The sequence below is a fragment of the Rousettus aegyptiacus genome, unplaced genomic scaffold, assembly GCF_014176215.1.
Source record: "Rousettus aegyptiacus isolate mRouAeg1 unplaced genomic scaffold, mRouAeg1.p scaffold_m13_p_9, whole genome shotgun sequence".
Taxonomy (NCBI): domain Eukaryota; kingdom Metazoa; phylum Chordata; class Mammalia; order Chiroptera; family Pteropodidae; genus Rousettus; species Rousettus aegyptiacus.
In genome coordinates, this window is record NW_023416312.1 from 31974241 (window position 1) to 31994025 (window position 19785).

Consider the following 19785-nt stretch of genomic DNA (forward strand, 5'->3'; position numbering starts at 1 on the left):
ACAGTAACATGTCATACAGGTTTATAGCCTAGGAGCAATAAGCTATAACCATATAGCTTAGGTATGTAGTAGGCTATAGCATCTAGGTTTGTGTAAGTACACTCTGTGATGCTTGCATAATGATGAAATTACCAAACAATGCATTTCTCAGAACACATCTCTGTAATTAAGTGATACATGACTATTCTTTTTCTTTTCCTTTCTTTCTTCTTCTGGTATTCTCATTCTGCATTTGTTACGTCCCACAGTTCTTGATATTCTGTTCATTTTTAAATTCTGTTTGCATTTCAGTTTTGGAACTTTCTCTTGACATTTCTTCAGGCTTGCTGATTCTTATCTTCCGCTGTGTCCAGTCTTTTGATGAGCCGTCAAAGACATTATTTATTTTATAGATCCCTTACATTTCATTTTTATTTTTTTCTTAGAGTTTCTATCTCTCTGCTTACATTACCCATCTGTTCTGACATGCTGTCTACCTTTTCCATTAAGGTCCTTAGCATATTATAGTTATTTTAAATTGCTGTTGTGATAAAGCCAACATTTTTTTCATATCTCACTCTCCAGGTGTTTTTTTTTTCTTTTAGAATGCCTTGTAAATTTTTTTGGAAGCTGGACATGACATATGGGTAAAAAAGTAACTAAGGTAAATAGGCCTTTAATGTGAGGTTTTGTATTTATCTGGAAGAGGTTAGGATGTGTTTTCTGTTTGCTGTAGCTGTATGTGTCAGAGGCTAAAATTTTCTCTAGCGTCTTTTTTTTTGTCTCTTCTATTTGGTTTCCCTAGAGATGACTTCTTAAATAAGGTTTAAGGCATGCAATTTTTGTAGTTGTATTCACCTGTTGTTATTCAGGAGCCCTATTGATGTGGTAGGAAGGTGGTGGAGAGAAGGGAAGTGTTCTATAGTCCTATGATTAAGTTTGAGTCTTTTAGTGAGCCTGTACCCCTTGGTTGTGAAATTCATAAGTGTTTCTCAGTTTTGGTTTGTTTTGTTTCTCTTATGTGAGACAGGCTTCTTAAAACAAGGCTTCTCTTGTTAAGATGAACTGAATGCTCTGGTTCATTTCTCTGCCCCCTCCTGGAAGCACAAGGAGATTTTTCTCTGGTCTTCACCAGTACAGCTCCTGGAAGCAAAATTTACAGAAATGTAGGGTCCCCCCAAGACTAGGCCTTTTCTAGTTCTTAACTCCCAAACTTGTCCCACACTGAGCCTCTAGCTATTCTTCAATTAAAATTGAAGTTCTTCTACCCTGGTACTGGTTCTCATGGATGTTTTTGCTTATGTGAGCTATGAATCTATGTATCATCCTGTCTGTTTCCCGAATTTGGAGGGCAGCAGTTTTCCCTATGACCTCAGTTCTCTGATGGATCTAAGAAGAATTGTGGATTTTCATTTTGTCCAGCTTTCTTCTCATTGTGAGGATCAGAGTAATGACTTCCAAGGTCTCTACCTGCTCTCCCGGAAACTGGAAGTCCTCCTTTGATTTTTACTTGGATATTTGTAGCCACCTTTTTTTATTATTTTTATCAGTAATAAAGATAAATGAAGTGTTCCTTTCACTTCATTGTATTGCACATAATCTCTGATGCAAAAAATTATTTATTTTTAGTACATATAAATTAATCATTTTATATCTTTCTATAGTCAGAAATAATTTTGTCTATTCTCTACATCTGGGATAAATATGCTATTTGTGTTCTTTTTTAAACCAACTGTAAAAAATCCCATTTCTGATTTATTGCCATATGATTTATGTTGTAATCCTATATTGTTTTCCATTTTGATATCTATCAATCCTTCAACTGTTTACTAAAAAGTGATTCTTCTATATTTGTGTTGCTTCTGGTTTATCAACTATTAAGTTCTTATAATAGTTTGTATCTATTGCTAGAATCTCTATTTTTATAAATTCTGTAAGGTTTCGATGATTGTTTCTTTGTAGAAGATTAAAATCTGACAAGGATAAGTTTGCCATATTTATGTTTAAGAAAATACATATACTGATATCCTTGCCTACTTATTTTTCTAGAGGAATTTCACTAACAACCTTTCAAGTTATATAAAGGATGCCATGGGGACTTTAGAGTAATATATAGATATAATACAATGCAAATTAGGATTATTTTCATTATTGCTATATTTAGACTTTCCATCCAAGAGCAAGATAGATCTGGATTGACATGTCTTTGTTTTCCTCCTGCTTAGCTTTTATAAATTTTAGAATAATATTGTATTTATATCTCCATATAAATAAATTATTGTATTTTCTAATTCTGTAGTAGTACATAGGAATGCAGTTTTAAAAATATATTTACCTTGTAATTATCTTTATTTTAGTTAATATTCCTAGAGTTGTATAGATATGCATTCATGCAATCCAAATATCAGAATATTATGTTTCTTCCTTTCTGCAACTTAAAGCAAAACAATGTATAACAAAACCAACTTTACCACAGGCTAATTGATGTAAATAAGACTTGTTACTATAGGATTACATCAACGTTATAAGAATATGATGTTGAACAAAACAATGTTATTCAAGGACCTGGGATACATTCTCCACTTTTTCCTCTTAAAGTTTTTTGGTACTGTGTTAAGTATAATTGGCAATAGGAGGCATCATTTCCTTCATGTATTAAATGGAATGATATTTTGCTTCTTGGTTTTAGTTAAAATATTTGATATCATGTCAAGAAAGAAATCTCTGCCTGGAATATATTTAAATATTCATAATAAATATAGATTTTAAAAATCCATTTTTGATGTCTTTTGAGATAAGTATGGCTTTTAAAATTGTATCTGTCAATCTGACAAATTATGTTGAGTTTCTCTTGTGATACCAGTCTTGTGTTCTTGAAATAAACCTTCTTTATTTATATCAGGCAAATATTTCAATCCGATGCTATATTCAGTTTGTTAAAGTTTATTTAGGAGTTTTAATCCTATATTTCAAAGTGAAAGTAATCTATGAACTCTGTTTTGAGTGTTGTTTTTGTCACGCCTGATAGACTATTGTTGTTGAACCTCATGGTACTTCTGTAGCCATCTTGTGGGTGTGGCCCAAGTATAGTTTCTCCAGTTTTTATTCTTTCTCTATTTCAGCAACTCTCAAAGATTAATCTGTGGATTTCCTGAGACTCTTTTTTGGGGGTCTGCAAGATCAAAACTTTTTATATTAATATGAATAATATACAGAATGCCATGTGCAGATCAACAGATATTTTTGTGGAACAAAAATAAAAAATAGAAAAGTGTATTGCTTCTTTGTGCTTGTTAGCATTGGAGTATTTGATATGTATTATATTTTCATTTGAAGGTCACATGTATCAGCTCACCCATTGATTTTACTTTTGTCTTTGCCAAATGGGCTAGTTGAGATGGAAGTATTAATTTATTTGAACCAACACATATCACTGTCACTAGTGAAACAAGATGCCAGTATGCTATACTACAAACTAGCATCATATCCCACCCCAACCTTCCTCTTTCAGTGAAACTGTTGAGAATATGCCTCCTCCTCCATTCTAAATCACCTACATCAAAAGTGAAAGTAGCAAACTACCTTCCTAGCCCTTTCTTCCTCTCATGCTTCCAGCCCACTGCTGCTACACTTACCTCTTAAAATCATGTTTTTATCATGTTGTTCCTGAAAAACAACCGTGACTCCATTGGTTTCCCAGGTCCATCATGGTAAATCAACACCTATTTGCTCAAAGATACCTACCCTGTCCTTTAGTCAAGCACAGATGCCAGCCTTGTTCTCATTACAACATTATGGCCATTTTGCACTGGGCCTAGAATATCCTCTCTCCTCCATGAAGCCTTCTCTCACTTAAAATCTCCCCTCCATTTTTGAATGCCAAATGAACTTTGATTTTAAAAGTTTAATACTTAGCTGTTGTATAATTGCATTATGTGAAAATTTTTCTTCCCAACTAGATCATAAATTCCTTGAGCGTAGTGACAAGGTAACAAATGCTTTTTGTATCCCCAATTCTCTACCCTCATAGTGCAAGGCATAGATTTAGATTTATTGAGTACCAACCATATAAATATGTTGATTGTCTGTTTACCCTTCCTCTCCAATGGGAATCCTTCTCAATAAGCATTTATTGAGCATGTACTCTGAAACACTAGAGTTGTTGGGACAACAGAAATGAGAAGGACATGGTGTATGTAGTCATAGGACTCAGTGGAAGAGATTATGGGATCAACATAGATGTCTGAACAAAGAGGGTGTTGAGAGAAAAGCCTTTTTAAACTGGTCCTACATGGATAGAATGAGATTTTACCAGGTTGAAAGAGGATTGAAGGAGAGGGCTGGGCGGGATTCCAGATAGAGTATCTGGCCTGAGCAAAGGCATGGAAGAATAAAAGTACATGGTCTATATGGGGTATAACAAATTCGTGGCAGTAGACAAGTTTCTCTCAGCAGATAGGATATAGATTTGACACATCCTTGAATGTCATGAAAATAAATTTAAACTTGACCCTATAGGCAATGGGGAACCAGCTTGTGATTTTAAGCAAGAAAGCAACATAAGGCACTGAAAGTGCCTTTAAGCTGAAAGCATCACCTATGTAACACAAATATCAACCAAAACATTTTCCCTTGATCACTCCCCTCCATAGGCTTCTATTATATGACAAGCGCTATATGTATATCCACCGGTTGGGATAATAAGTCAAATCCCCTTGCTTTGTTCCTGGCCCACCCTAAATTCTAACCGATCACAGGCTTGTGGCCATCTAGAATTGTTGTTGTTGTTGTTCTTGTTGTTGTTGTTGTTGTTGTTGTTGTTGTTGTTTTGGTCCATCAGAGGTTTGATTTATTTCAGATATGCCATTCTCTGGATCGACATGTGATAGTGAAGACCCAAAGTGTTGTAGTGAGAGAACTAGGTTTAGAGTTCTACTAGATATGGATTCGAATCTCAGCTTTAAAGAACTTTCAATTATTTCTTCATTTTTCTGCTGCTTTAACTTTTCCTCTTGAACTTATTATTATAAAAATAAAACCAAAGACTACCAGAATGGTTTATCCATGGACAAATATCACTTTCAATTTTACTGATTGTATTTAGTTTGTTTGTTGAATTCCCATTTATAGCATCTGTTTTGCTTGATTTGCCTGCTGCTTCTAATTTTCTTTTCTTGACTCTTTATTTCTATGTACTTATTAAGGAAGCACTTTATAACCCAAACAGTAAAACAGATAACTGCTCCAGGAAATGTTTGGAATGAAGCAGCTCAATTTAGCTGAATTGTTTTGTGTCAGTGGGTTACAGGAAGGAGTTTGTAAGGTCCCTATGGGGAAACTGGTAAGTTTTCCAGCGTCTCCTTTGTTGAATTTTCATCTTGTACCATCATTATTTTGTTTTAATGAATTCCTAGAACAATAGTTACACCCATCTGAAAATATGACTACAGAACATATCCCAAAGCCAAACATAAATTATTTTTGCACTCCCCATACATTTTATTCCTATGATTTGTGTGGCTAATGTAGAGTTGTTGGAATTCTGTATTTTAAACCATTTCCTGATTGAAACATGTAAACAGTGGAGAGAAAGGGAAAGGATTTTGCTTCATTTTGCAAATTGTCTTGCTTTCTTTTAGTGCTAGTCACTGTGTAGAATTCATGTACACTTAATAAATTTAAACAAAACAGAACCTCTTGAATTGTACTACTACTCTGTTAGTCTTAGTTATCATCAGCTAAAATGGTGCTTATTTTCAGCTAAGATTTCCAGAAACCTTGAATATATACTTTAACATTAATTTCATAGGATCATTGAATGAGGTAAATCCCAGAGTTAGACAAATATTAACTGCAAATATTGACTCTGATGCCACCTGCATTTTAAAAGGAAAGTTGATATGGAGGGTGAGGGTCCAGGAACAGGCCTTGTTTGAATTTTATTATTTCTGTTTAAGTTAATGTTATTTCTTTTGTCATTGTTGTTGTTCATTTTCATCCTATTGAGTTTAAAGTAGTAACAGAATTGTCAAATGAAGTTATTAGGAATTCAGGACTGGAGGTTGAAGTAGAGATGAGAGCTAGAGACAGTAGATTTCCTTAAAGGATAAAAGTAAGTATGGTAGTCCCCCCTTTATTCACAGTTTCACTTTCCATGTTTCAATTACCCACAGTCAACTGTGGTTCAGAAATGTTAGATGGAAAATTCCAAAAATAAAAAATTCGTAAGTTTTAAATTGTACACCATTCTGTGCACCATGATGAAATCTCACAAAGTCCTGCTCTGTCCCACCCCAGATGTGAATCATCCCTTTGTCCAGTGTATCCATACTGTTGTTGTATGCTACCCACTGTTAGTCACTTAGTAGCCATCTCGGTTACCAAATATATTATCAGAGAGAGACTGCATTCACATAACTTTTATTATAGGATACTGTTAAATTATTCCATTTTATTATTTTTAATTTCTTACTCTACTTCTTTTAAAAATTAAACTTTATTTATAGGTACGTATGTACAGGGAAAAAACCGTATATGTAGGGTTCGGTACTATCCATGGTTTCAGGAATCCCCTGAATTTATTAAATCCAGTGAATAAATCCACTGGATTTATTCCCCATGGATAAGGTGGGGGCTTTTGTAAACCAGAAGGCAGGGAAGGAGCTGTTATCTCAGTCAGATCCAGAGCAAAGTAGAGGGGCTGTTTTTTTCTTAAATGGAGAGGAAAAAACACATCTTCCTTGATGACAGGAGGGAAGATAGAGAGATTCAGGGTTTCTTATCTGTTGTTAGTAATAGGAAAAAACTGCTAAGGATCCTATCATAGGTCAGGTTCCCTAGAAGTGGCAGTTGAGAAAGGGAATTTGTATAAGTGCATTGCTTCAGGAGTTCTTGGAAAAGAGGAGTGAAGGAAGCAAGATAGAGCTGGGGGAGGAGTCTCTCAAGGATGAAGGGTCGGGGAGCAGTGAAGGAGTTTGGCTAAGACCACAAAGCATGGATTCTTAGTATCCTAGGACTCATTTGATCCACATAGCAAGGATAGAGTTTTGTAGCTGAGGACATGGTTTTATGATCAGTAATTTTGTATATTATTAGTACCTTTGGATAACTGACCCTACTCTGTGTGACCATATGTCACATCAGCATGGTAATCTTGCTGGGGAACCTATTGTTTAATTCAAATCTGCACAGAGTTCAAGCTACTTGTGCATATTAAGGAAAGATATTGAGAATACCTTTCTATTTATATTCATCCTTATCCATAAGTGACCAGCAGGTTTTCCTTAGAATATCTGTTCTCTTGATTTCAACCATCACCTTGATCTGATAACCCCCAAATATTTGTCTCCCAAACTTCATGTCATCTGGCTTACCCAGCATCATTTTTTTGTATCTGTCTATTCCACAATGATTTATACATAGTGGGTGGTTCATAAATATCATTCACACGTCAGTCAGTTTGGTCTCTTTATAACAAGTGAGGTATTGTGAAATCGAACACATGATTTGGAGCTTAACTTTTATTTGACACTAACCGAGCAAGTTACTTAGCCTCTCTGAGCTTTAGTTTCCTCATCTGCACTAGGAGTGATAATGCCATAGCATAGGAACGTTGGAAAAATTAAGTGAAAGAGTGTACTTTTAAGCATATAATTCAGTGCCTGAAAACTGATAAGTATCTGGTAAAAGTTGTTTTTTCTCCTTTATGCTCAATGTTTAAAGTATTTATTTGCTATGATTCCAATTTTTCAGGCCTATTGCTTAATTTAACCTATTTGGTTTTTACCACATTCATCACACATAATTCTGATAACCTAGAATAAGTAGTTTCTTTAAAAAGTTGGAATACCTCAGAAGGAATATTGTTCACCTAACCCAATAGAATTTTTCTGACTATAATTCTGAATCAAGGTTTCCTAAAAAAAAAAATGAGAAGTTGGCTATAATGCTGTTTTTTACACTTGATATTAGCCAAAAAGCCAAGAAGCAATATATAATGCTGTTTTTTTTAAAAAACAAAATACTAAGTTTTTTTTTCTGAAATATAAAGCTCTTTTTAATTAAAGTATAGTTGACTGTACTAAGATTTTTATTTTTGAGTAGAATTTATATGTGAAGATTCACACTGGGATATAAAAAATTTTTCATCTTTAATATTAAATTCTTGAGCAGAGAACAACATTGAATGGCACAGTATGCCTTTTCATCCTGGTATTTCTGTGCATCTACATTGTGTTAGGAGCTCTGGGAAACTCAGAGGCATAAAGAAATGTTTTTCCACTCCCAAATGGCTAGCACATTTCTTGATAATGATGAGTCACTTTTTTTTATTTCAGTTGATTACTTATGAACTACTATGAATTTTGTGTACATGTCCTCATATTATTTGTTTGTTTGCATGGTTCTCAAAAAACTGCTCTCAACTACATGGTAAGAGTAGAGGTACATTATTACATCTGGAAGATAACTGAATATACTAAGTAGTTAGCATGTCTATATTATCAAAGTAAGAGTATGAAAGAAGACATAAGAATAAATGGTAACCTAAAAGGTGAAAACTACCCAAATGTCTATTAACTGATGAATGGATAAGCAAACTGTGGTATATCCATAAAATGGGTATTATTCAGTTCTAAAAAGGAGCGAAGTACTGATACATGCTATAATGTGGATAAGTCTTGAAAACATTATAAGAAGTGGAAGAAGCCAGACACAAAAGACCACGTGTTATATGATTACATTTGTATGACATCCAGAACCAGCCAATCATAGAAACAGAATGGGAATTGAGGTTATAAGGGGTTGAGGGGAGGATGAAGAGTTATATTTACTGGGTACAGAGTTTCTGTTCAGGACGATGAAAAATTTCTGGTAATGGATAGTGACGATTGCACAATATCGTAAATGTATTTAATGCTTCTGAATTGTCTAGTTTAAAATGGGTCAAATGGTAAATTTTATATATATTTACCACAATTTGAAAAACAGTAAATGGTAAGGGTTTTGGAGGTCATTATAATAAGCTTCCTGTTTTCCTTTCTGCACAGGAGCCATGGATAACAGAGGCTTTCAGCAGGGGAGTTTCAATAGCTTTCAGAACAGCTCCAGTGATGAAGACTTGATGGACATACCAGGGACAGCTATGGATTTCTCCATGAGGGATGATGTTCCTCCGTTAGATGGAGAAACAGAAGGTATCATTACCGCTAATGACAATTTATCTTTTTAAAAAAGGATTTTTAATGTATGTATAGTAAAGTTAATTAATTTTCTGGTACACAGTCCTGTGAATTTTATCACATGCATAGATTCTTGTATCCACCACCACTGACAAGATGCAGAATAGTTCAATACTCAAAAGAATCCCCTGTTGCTATCCCTTTGCAGTCAGACCTCCCTACCCCAATATCTGGTAACCAGTGATCTATTCTGTGTCCCTATAGTTTTTCCTTTTCAAGAATGTCATATAAAAATGTAGTTGCATAATATGTTACCTTTTGAAACTGACTTCATATACTTAGCTTATTGCTTTGGAGATTCACCCAAGTTATTCATTCCTTTTTCTTGCTGAGTAGTATACCATGGAGTGGGGTTGCTGGATCTTGTGGTAAATGTATGTTGAACTTTATAAGAAACTTCCAAACCATCTTCCAGAGTGGCTGTACCATTTTGCATCTGAACTAGCTATGTTACTTGCTCCACATTCTTGACAGCTCTTGGTATGTTCCATAATTTTTTATTTTAGCCATTCTAATAGGTATGTAGTGTTATCACATGGCTTTAATTTCCCTAATGGCTTATCATGTTTACCATTCTTTTGTGTGCTTATTTGCCAATCTTACATACTCTTTGATGAAGTATCTGTTTAAATTCTTTCTCTTTTTTATAATTGACATTTTTTGGTTTTTAGTATGCAGAATAGATTTATAAAATGAGAATTCCCCTCATCTAGTATTTGACTATCCAGTAACATCATACTTTTCAATAGCTGCATACAATTTCATAGTATAGCTGTATTACAAAATAGTGTAGTTTATTTAGCCAAGTGTCTATTGATGCATGTTTCAGTAGTCTCCAATCTTTTGCTATTATAAATAGTGCTGCAATGAATAACCTTGTGTGTGTGTATGTCTGTGTACATAGATATCTTTTAAGTATGCGAAAGCATTTCTGTGCAGTGAGTGTATAAGACTGCTTATTTCTCCACAGCCTTGCTGGTGTTGAATATTATAATTTGTTTTTCATTTTTACAATAAGATAAGTAAAATAGATAAAGAAATACATTTCTTTTGTTTTAAATTTTACTTTTTTAAATTAATGAAATTGATCATTTTTTCATATGTGTACTAACCATTTAAATTTCTTTTTCTGAAAGTTTCCTGTTCATATAATAGGATTAATCTTTTGTCTAATGTAGGTTAAATATATTTTTTCCAATTCTGGTTTGCCTTTGTTAACTTTGTTTTTCAATCTAAAAATATCTAAAAATATCATACAGCTAGGTATATCACCCTTTTCTTTTGTGACTTCCGAGTTTCTTGTGATTAGAAAGGACTGCATCACTTTAAGATTAAATTTGTATAATTACTTTAAACTGGTTCTTTAACTAATTGGGATTGCCATTCTCAGAGTAAAGTCAGAGGACCAGAAACTACTGTCAGAATTCAGTATTCAGCAAATTTGTATTAAGGACATATAACATTGCAGATACTTTGCTAGGTTCTGGGAATTAGCAAGGCTTTAAGGCACCATCCCTGCCTTCATGAAGTTGATTCTAGCTAGCTAAATAGACACATAAGGACCTTTGATAGTTCCTATCTCTTAGAGTAATTTTTAGGATTAAATGAGGTAATAACATATAAAAGTGCTTATATCCGTACCTGGCATCAAGTTAATGCTCAATAAAAAGTTATTATCGTTATTATTATTTCTATTATAGCCCTATATTTTAAGTACTATAACTCTCACAAGAACTTAGCAGAAGCAGCATTGTGTGTGTGTGTGTGTGTGTGTGTGTGTGTGTGTGTGTGTGTGTGTGTGTAGGATTGAAAAAGATTTCATGTATTCGAGAAGGACCTTGAACGTTTAGTTATTTGATAGGAAGAGGATTCCAGGTAGAAAGCAAGCTTTTACAGAGATATCAACAGTCATAATATACAGAGTTATAAAGGCAGAATATGAGCCCACATAAGTAAGTTGGGGCCTTCAGTGTCACACTAAGAAGTTTGGATTAACTTTATTGTCACTGCAAGGATAAATTTCTTTACCCATTCATTTAACAAGTACCTTTTGAGCATCTGTATGACCCAGGCACTATTGCAGGCACTGGGATGCAGTAGTGGGATTAATTTAGATAAGATCCAAGATGACCTGGAATTTAGATCTAGTTGGGTAAATGAATAAACAGATTACCTAATTACCCATTGTGATAAATACTAGGATAGAAATAAAGAGAATGATGATAGAAGGTAACTGGTGCTTAACACTAGTTAGAAAGGTCAGGGAAGGCCTCTCTGAGGAGGTGACCAACTTTGGGTAAACACTAGTATGAACACTGCAGTTTCAAAAGGATATCAAGAAATTTGCCTAGTAAAGGTATCTCAGTAAAGTGACAGTAGAAGAGTGTCCCTGAATTTGAAGTTCATGAAAGAAAGGTATTTACTGTTGGTATTTGGTGGTTTGCCATATGTGCCCTCTTCTATAAAAGGGACATGTGTTTGTGTATCACTTCCACTTATGTATAGGTTATAACCATGGTGAGTCAGTTATAACAATTATTTGCTCTAGAGAAGTGGTCATTTAGAACTTAAACTGGCTACCTCTCCCAAACCAGAGTGGTTTAGCTTAGTCGTCATCATTGCTTTGAATAGAAAAAGATTTAATATAGCATTCAGATTGCTCAAATACTTTGTGTGTTCACATTGCTCTTAGTAGGTGATTGGGACAAACGAGTATCCATTATTTCTATTTAATAGAGTAGAAAACTAAGACAGACAAGATTTTGACATTGCCTGTGATTGTAGAGTGTGTTTTTACATGAGAAGTTTTTCACTTTTAAATAGCCTTTACAGGAGAATGACTGCTTGTGGTTTACAAGTTCTGGCCATAAAATAATAAAAGGCTGTTTTCCCTGAGCTACACATGAAGATCAGTCATTACACTCTGTAGCAATGTAATTTTCATGCTTTGCTTTTTAATTGTTTTTTCTTTAACGTTTTCACATGGAATTTCCTAATAAAAACAACAAAAAAAGGTCATAAAGCCCTATATATTTGGTGGTGAAACTGTGCACAATTGTACCAGGAACAATAGCATGTACTAAAAAGATTAGTTAAAAGGAACTTGAAAGGCAATAGAGTGGTTCTTGTTTTCCAAATGGCTAGAGGGATTGATTTATGAAGAATGAATAAATAAAATATGCATGGCACAGTTAAATGCATTTGAGGTAATGTTATAGTAGTCTGTAAATTAGAGGAAACATAAACATGGAGATCTGAAAGAAGGGGATAGGGAAGAAAATAGAAAAAGAGCTTGAGTAACAGGAAAAAATTCAGAGTTATTCTCATAGGCCATCTGTTCTCACTTGCCTGCCTCTGCAGCCTAGACTTCATAGTCAACAATTCATTCATTCATTTATCCATTCACTCATTCAATATTTATGAAGCACCCAGATTTGAACCGATCACTATGCTGTCTTAGTAATCCTCTTTAAGTCCCTTCTTCCCCTCACCTGCTTGTATTTCTACCTACCATGCCTTACTGCTACTCTCTAACTGTTGATTGAGGAGACATTCCTGGGAGAGAGCAACAGAGGTAAGGCACAGCAGCATGAGTCTTTTCTATTCAAGAAATGTAATCTGTGTCAGAATTCTGAGGCTCCAAGGGTGGGACTGTTAGCAGTTGGAGCTGGAGGGAGGAGAGCAGGGAATAAAGTGAGAGATCTAGTTAGAAATCTAGGTGGGTCCAGATTGTTTTTGCCCTCGAATCTTATCTTGTAAGCAAGGCATCATCAAATGATTTAAAAACAGAGGAATGTTATGATCGAATTTGTGTTTTAGAGAATTTATGGCAGTGTGGAGGATGGATTCATGGGAAGAGTAGGTTCGAGAATGGAAGACCAGTTAAACTGTTATTTTTTAAAAATCTAGGTGAAAGATCAAAAGTCCCGAGTTAAGACAACAGGAATGAAGAAGAAGGACTAAGTTCTAGAGAAATTTCAGAGGGGGGATTGATAGGACTAATTAGATATGGGGGAATAAACTAGAAAAGAGTCATGGATGACTTCAAAGTTCAGGCAGGTCATGGCCCCCTAGCATGTGACAGTGGGCTTGGGGCTACCCTAGTGAGCCTCAATATAACCTCTCAACCTCCTAGGAAAAGAAAAAACAGTCTTTTAAAATGAACAACATGATAGTGTATGAAATCTACCAATTAAGTTGTGAAAAAGATCATTTTATCATCTTATGATTAAACCCCAGTGTCTGTTGGGCCTGTGTCTTGTGAGTGTAACCTCAGAAGTTTTAGTCCAGTGGTATAGCTTTTTGTTCTCCCTGCCCCCATTCCTGTTTCTGACCTCAGCTTTCTTAGCCCATTTCCTGGAGGCCCAGGATCCTGTTGACTGTGATTTTTTTTTCCTTAGGTGAGACAAGAAGGCTGGGAAGGGAGGGGGTCTGGAGAAGGAGGAATGCCCTTCCCCCAACTGGGATAAGGCTCAGCCAAAGAATTTTCCCTGGAGCATATATAGGCCTTTGTTATAAAGAGCTCTGGGATATTTCATAGTGGTTAGTCTTTACCTCCCCTTCTCAGAGTCAAGAGGGGATCTTTCTTGAAGCTTCACAGAGAACTTGGTAGAGAATTTGGAGATAGAGCCCACAAAAGTGTAAGCCATAGGAGTTTCTCACTTCCATGCAAGTCCACACTCAGCCTTCAGCAATTCGTCAAAGTTGCCATTTAAGTGTCCCTCTGAGATTATGGTTCCAGCATTTTCTACTCTAGGTAAGCAGATCTCAACTGTGTTTCTTTGGCTAAGCCCTTTTCTTCAAATTTGGAGGTTGCAGTTTCCCCTGCAACCTCAGCTCTCTACTGGGCCCAAGAAAAGTTCTTGATTTTTGAGTTGTCTCATTTGTTCAGTTTGTTTTAAGGACGGAAGTAACAACTTTAAAGCTCTTTACTTGCCAGAGCTGAACCTAGAAGCGCTCCGTTTATTTTTCAATTAGGGAAATCACTTTTGTACTTTCTTGAAAGAAACACACACACACGCATATATTTTTTAGAGCTCCTTTGGCAGTACTTTAAATCCTGAGCAGACTACTTTTAACCTCACCTGTTCCAGTTTATGGCATCGGATGGACAAAAGGATCGCTATAATGTTTTAGGAGTGTGTGCTGGATGTTTCTGGGGTCTGTGGCTAGCAGGTACTCCAAGGATATTGTAGCTATATTGATATAGCTCTAGTTAACAATATCCCAGAAGTCTTGGATCCCAGGTTGTCCTGTACTTCACTGATGAGCTGTCTTACTTTTTTCTCTAAAGATTGGTAGTGCCATTTTATGATTTTGCCAGAAGTGTGTTCTCAGACAAGTGTGCAGTCAAAATACTATTTGGAATGGCTCAAAGCTAAGATCTTCTCAAAAGTCATTCAGCACAATGTATGAGTGGCCAAAAAATTATGCTAATAACCCTCTCATTTTACTGAGGGGGAACCTGAAACTCACAGAAATTAAGGTAATTGCCCAAGGTGACACAACTGTTGAGTTGTGGAGCTGGGGTTAGAATTTGCCTCTTATAGCTGCTGAACAATAGGTCTGATCATAAAGACTTTCTTCTCATTGACTTTCATTGAAAACTTAGTAAACTATCTTCCTTTTGGTGTTTTTCTCCTGGTGTTCTCCAGAAATTGTCACCTACTTTGTTTCTAAATACCCCAGTGGTCTGCCTCTCAGAATGTAAGTCTCCCCTTTGCAGTGTCCCATCTCTACTAGCTGTGTTATCATTTTTTTCTTTTAGAACCACTTATATAACACATAAATACACTTTTAAAGATTCAAACAATGTACATACATACATATATCCTTAAAATGTGTGTGTGTATGTGTATATGTGTGTGTGTGTGTGTGTGTGTATAATGTGAAAGCCCCCTCTACTTCCTACCACTAAAATAATTCAGTATGACCCTTTCGATTCTTTTTCTATTCAGTTAACACAGAAACATAGGTTGTATTTTTAAAATCTACTTATTATTTTTGACTTGCTTTTCTTTACATAATATGTTTGGGGGACTTTTCTATTTCAGTACACATCAGTCTACTTTCCTTGTATTATCCCTCTATCACTGGACTCTCATTGTTACCAGGTTTTTGCTACACTAAAATTGCTGCAATGAATAACATACATACATTGATGTATACAGGTACAAGTACTTCTTTAAGAGCAATTCCTAGTTTTTATTTAAATATCTTTTTAAAATCATTTTTCTGTCCATGACATTGCATTATTCCATGAATCCAAGAAGAATCTCCTCATTAGTACTTCCTCTCGAAGCTTTTTCCTTGCTAAAGCATAATGGCTTAATAGAAACCAATGCAGACTTAGTTGAACTTCTGCTTTAAAACAATAATTACAAGTTATTATACAGGATCATGCTAGCCAAAGGGTTTCCCATTACTGTAGAATGTAATGTCCATTTTAAGGCAATGTCTCCCTGCCCATTACACTCCCTAGTCCTTTTTTCAGTCCTATAAATGTGTAAATTTGAGAAGGAAAGAACAAAGAGCAGGAAATGGAGCAGAGGGCTATTTTTTATATGAATAACCCACTCAGCAACTTTGTCAAATATAGCTTCTTTATTTCCAGTTCTCCATTGACTTTTGTGGCATCTAGTCCAATGGGAACCTATAGATACCAAGACACAATCCTTATGTGATTTTTCTTAGCTATGGTAATTCTGGCAGATAACACCTTGGCTCCAATGGTAATGAAAGTGAGTTGGGTTAGGAACTTCCAGATTAAAGCCAATACTGGGAGTAGGAGACATAACAGGTGGACCTGTTATGTCTACAACCCAGTGAGTATAGAGCTATATTCAGTAGGAAACAAAGAGTCACAAGATGGTGTTAGAATCTAGACTGATGCTTATTTCGAAAGCCTTTTCCCTGTCCCTTTCTGCTATGCCCCACCTTCTTGTATACTTTACATAATTCTCAAATTCATCTCAATAAGTATATATCCGAGATTTGGTTCAGTTTCTGTAGTTCCATTACCAATATCCCTCATCATCCTTTTTATTGTCTAGCTCTCAGCAGAGTTGGGATAGAATTTCCTCTTTGTTGTCCTTCCATCTTAGACAGCTTCAAGTTTTAACCTGCTGTGAACAAGAATAACAGCAATCAGTCCCTACATGAAATTAGTGCTTGGGTGACACTCGAAACAACACAAGCACTGATCAGTCTGTTTGGATATCAGACATAGGGCTGGGTTGTGTCCTGGAGCTTCCTGGTATTCTAGCTGATGCATCATGGGAACTTTCAGAAGCCATGTAGGGGACAATTGGATGGGAGGAGAGTCCTCAGGAAAGAGTGGTTATTTGTCTATAGCTATGGAGATATTTCAATATTTAACAACCAATATGGCTGTACAGATGTGCAGCAGTGGAGTAGTTGCCCTGGATAAATGTCCAAGGGACCAAGCTAAATAGTATATTAAAGCATGACATAGTCTTGTGATACTATCCAGGGCTCAGATGGGAGGGCTACTCCACCAACATTTGCTCTTCAGCTACTGGGTTTGGGTAAGTGAGAAAGCAAAATATAAACAAAATGGAGGCCACACATTGATAGATGGGAAGGTCCTAAAAATGTTGACTAATTATTGAGAGTTTAGCTGTTATACATTCTCAGATATTAGAAGTGAATGGAATGTGAAAGAATTCATGACATGACTTATGGGGAGATCTAGAATGGATGAACCAATAAAGAAAATGAACCAATAAAGTGCAGATACGAAGTGAGGAGTAGCATATAATAAGCTCTTCATACTTGTGTCCTTGCTGTAGAATGAAGGTAATGTTTAAATGACCCCAGGAGATATATCTGCTGATGTGTGCTAAATAGAGTGTTGAATTGTTTTGTAGATGTGATCTGTGCCTTGCAAAAATACAATATATCCCTGTAAAAACTGAACACATTTTTAAAAATACGACTATTTTCAAGTCCTGTGATACATACCAATAGCCCTGCCCCATTTCTTTGAGTGCTTATTTGTCTCTTTAGGCTGCTGCCAATAAGTGCATCCTCACGCAGCTGTGATATTACTAAAGGAGTACTTCAGAGTTCTTGCATGGTGCACAAGGTTTTTTTTTTTAATCCTCCTTTCCTCTTGTGTTTTTGTTAGTGTTTAACTAGTTCATTTAATCAGTTACTGTTCAGCCACCCTCCCCCCTCCCAGTAAATTTCTAATGGCATATCAGTTAGGGATTGAAATAAACATTTTCATGTAACAATTTCTTTTCTTGTAAAGTATTTTCTAGTTTCAGGCATCATGTGATTTTTAGAAAAAAAAATTAGAAAGTGGTTTCCAAAAAGGAAAATGAGCTAAATGCATTCATTTATATGCCTCCTCATTCAAGCAATGCATTTCTAAAGATCTGTTGTTAAGTTTTTAGACCTAAGAGTAGCCTACTAGGAAAGCTGCTTCAAAATTGACTTTTTCCTGACTAGTGTTCTATTCACCCCCACCTCCAGCCCTCTGCCCCAAGAAATGCAAATTAGCCTTTGGGGGCTTTTCTTCTGTTAATTAAGTTGAGATCTAATTGTGCTTTAACTTGAATCATTTTCCTGTTAGAGCATTAAATTATTTTATATATAACTTAGGGCACACTATGCCTTCAAAACTTGTGTTAAAAATTTTTACTTTTATTTTGTATATAGACAAAAACCTAGACTTATCTAAGTACACAAATTTGACATTTAGGATTGTTGTTTAATTTTACTCTACCATTCTTAGCTCAGTATTTATACACCAGAAACTTAGCTCTTAACATACTGTTTTGACAAACATTTTGCATTTTATTACTTTATACCTCAGTAGTTGGTCCCAAATGGGCAGGTAATCTCTGCTACCATTCTTGATAACTAAGTCTTATGAATTTATTCTTTCTCTCTACTAAGAAAATGGTAAGAAAAGAAACCAATTCATTGTGGAATATGACCCACAGCTTAAGCTATTTATCATCAGGCCAGATATTATAAATATCTTCGTGAAAGAGTGCAAGCAATTTAATTATTCTCATTCATGAAACCTAAAATAGTAGTAATATCATTGTCATCATTATTATACATTAAAATATTTTATATTTATTATGATAAAAATTATGATGAATATTTAAAAATTCCTGGTCCACATTTATACCAAATGCTCATTACATGGTCTTTGTATGCTGCAAGTTTTAAGAGATGGCTGCAGAAGCCACTCACATTTTAGAAATAAGAAAACGATCTGATTAGATCTGTGTTCCAGAAAGGTAACTGCTTATCTCCAAATATTAACTATATTACTGTGTTTCTATAATAGGATGCATTAAAACTTGGTAAGCATTTCTTTGTCTTATTTTCACAATGATATAAATTGCCCTAAACCTGGCAGTCTGTGTAATGAACATAAACTACAGATTAAAAATGTGGCAGAGAAGGGAATAGAGGGGTAGAAAAGAGCAAAAGAAATATGGGGCTTCTGGTCAAGATGGCATAGTAGGAAAATGTTATGCTTGCCTCTTCTCACAACCATATCAAAATTACAATGAAAATACAGAACAGTTATCCTTGGGAGTCACCTAAAGTCTAGCTGAATAAAAATTTTACAACTGGGGACACACAGAGGCCACCTCAAGACTGGCAGGAGGGGCGGAGACACAGAACGGGCTGGTCCCACACCTGTGTGTGCTAGTTGAGAATCAGGAGGGATATCTTGCCTGTGGAGGTCCCCCCCAAGAGGAGTGCGAGGTCCCAGCCCCACACTGGGCTCCCTAAACCAGGGTTCCAGTGCCGGGAAGAGAAGTACCCACAATTTTTGGCTGTGAATGGAGGGCAACTGGAGTCACAGACATTCCTCTTAAGGGACCCAGACATGGACTTACTCTCTGATGGATTCACTTGCTCTGAGCTCCAGTGCTTCAGCAGCAGCTCAAAAGGCACCAGGGACATATGGGGAGATATTGAATTATCTGGCTTCAGGACAAGGGCTCAGCTTTTTTTCCGTCAGAAGTGCTGGCAGAGGGTATTATTTCTTTGTTGAGTCCTCCCGCACCCAGCATGCAGAGCCAGGCCACCATATCTGAGACTCCATCAAAGTGGCTGACATTGGCCACTCTGCCTGGTGATTCCCTGAGAGCCTGTCCTACCCAATTTGCAGGCCCACCCAAGCCACTGCCAGTAGATTGTCCATACAAATAGCCTATCTTGGCTTATCCTGCAGACTTTCCTAAAATTTCACAAAGGTTCACAAAACCTAAACAAACAGTATCTGGCTTCGGTGTGCCCCATACATCTTGCTGAGCGGCCCCAAGCCTGGCACTAGCAGCAGATGACCTTGGTTTTCAGCTTGGCCTCTCAGTGTACCTCAAAGCCCAGAGTGGGTGGCAACCTTTTGCAGATTACTTGGGTAGCTCATGCCAGGTAGCCTTAGGCAGGGCATAGGCTGCACGTGAACTTGGGCTGCAGTGGGGCCCCTCCCACAAGTCCCCAGCCTGCTAGCCCAGTGACCAGCTTCAGTCTGAGCCAGATCACCACCTAGGGCCACATCTGAGGATGACAC

General features: G+C 36.2%; 1 protein-coding gene across 2 annotated transcripts in view; it reads left to right on the forward strand.

The window, feature by feature from the left end:
- Positions 1–19785, forward strand: part of CLCN5 (chloride voltage-gated channel 5) — a 152914-nt gene that overhangs the window by 100979 nt on the left and 32150 nt on the right. For both annotated transcript variants that reach the window (XM_016153274.2, XM_016153276.2), the window contains exon 4: positions 9027–9173. In XM_016153274.2, coding sequence (XP_016008760.1) covers positions 9027–9173 — 147 coding nt within the window. The remainder of the gene's footprint in view (positions 1–9026; positions 9174–19785) is intronic.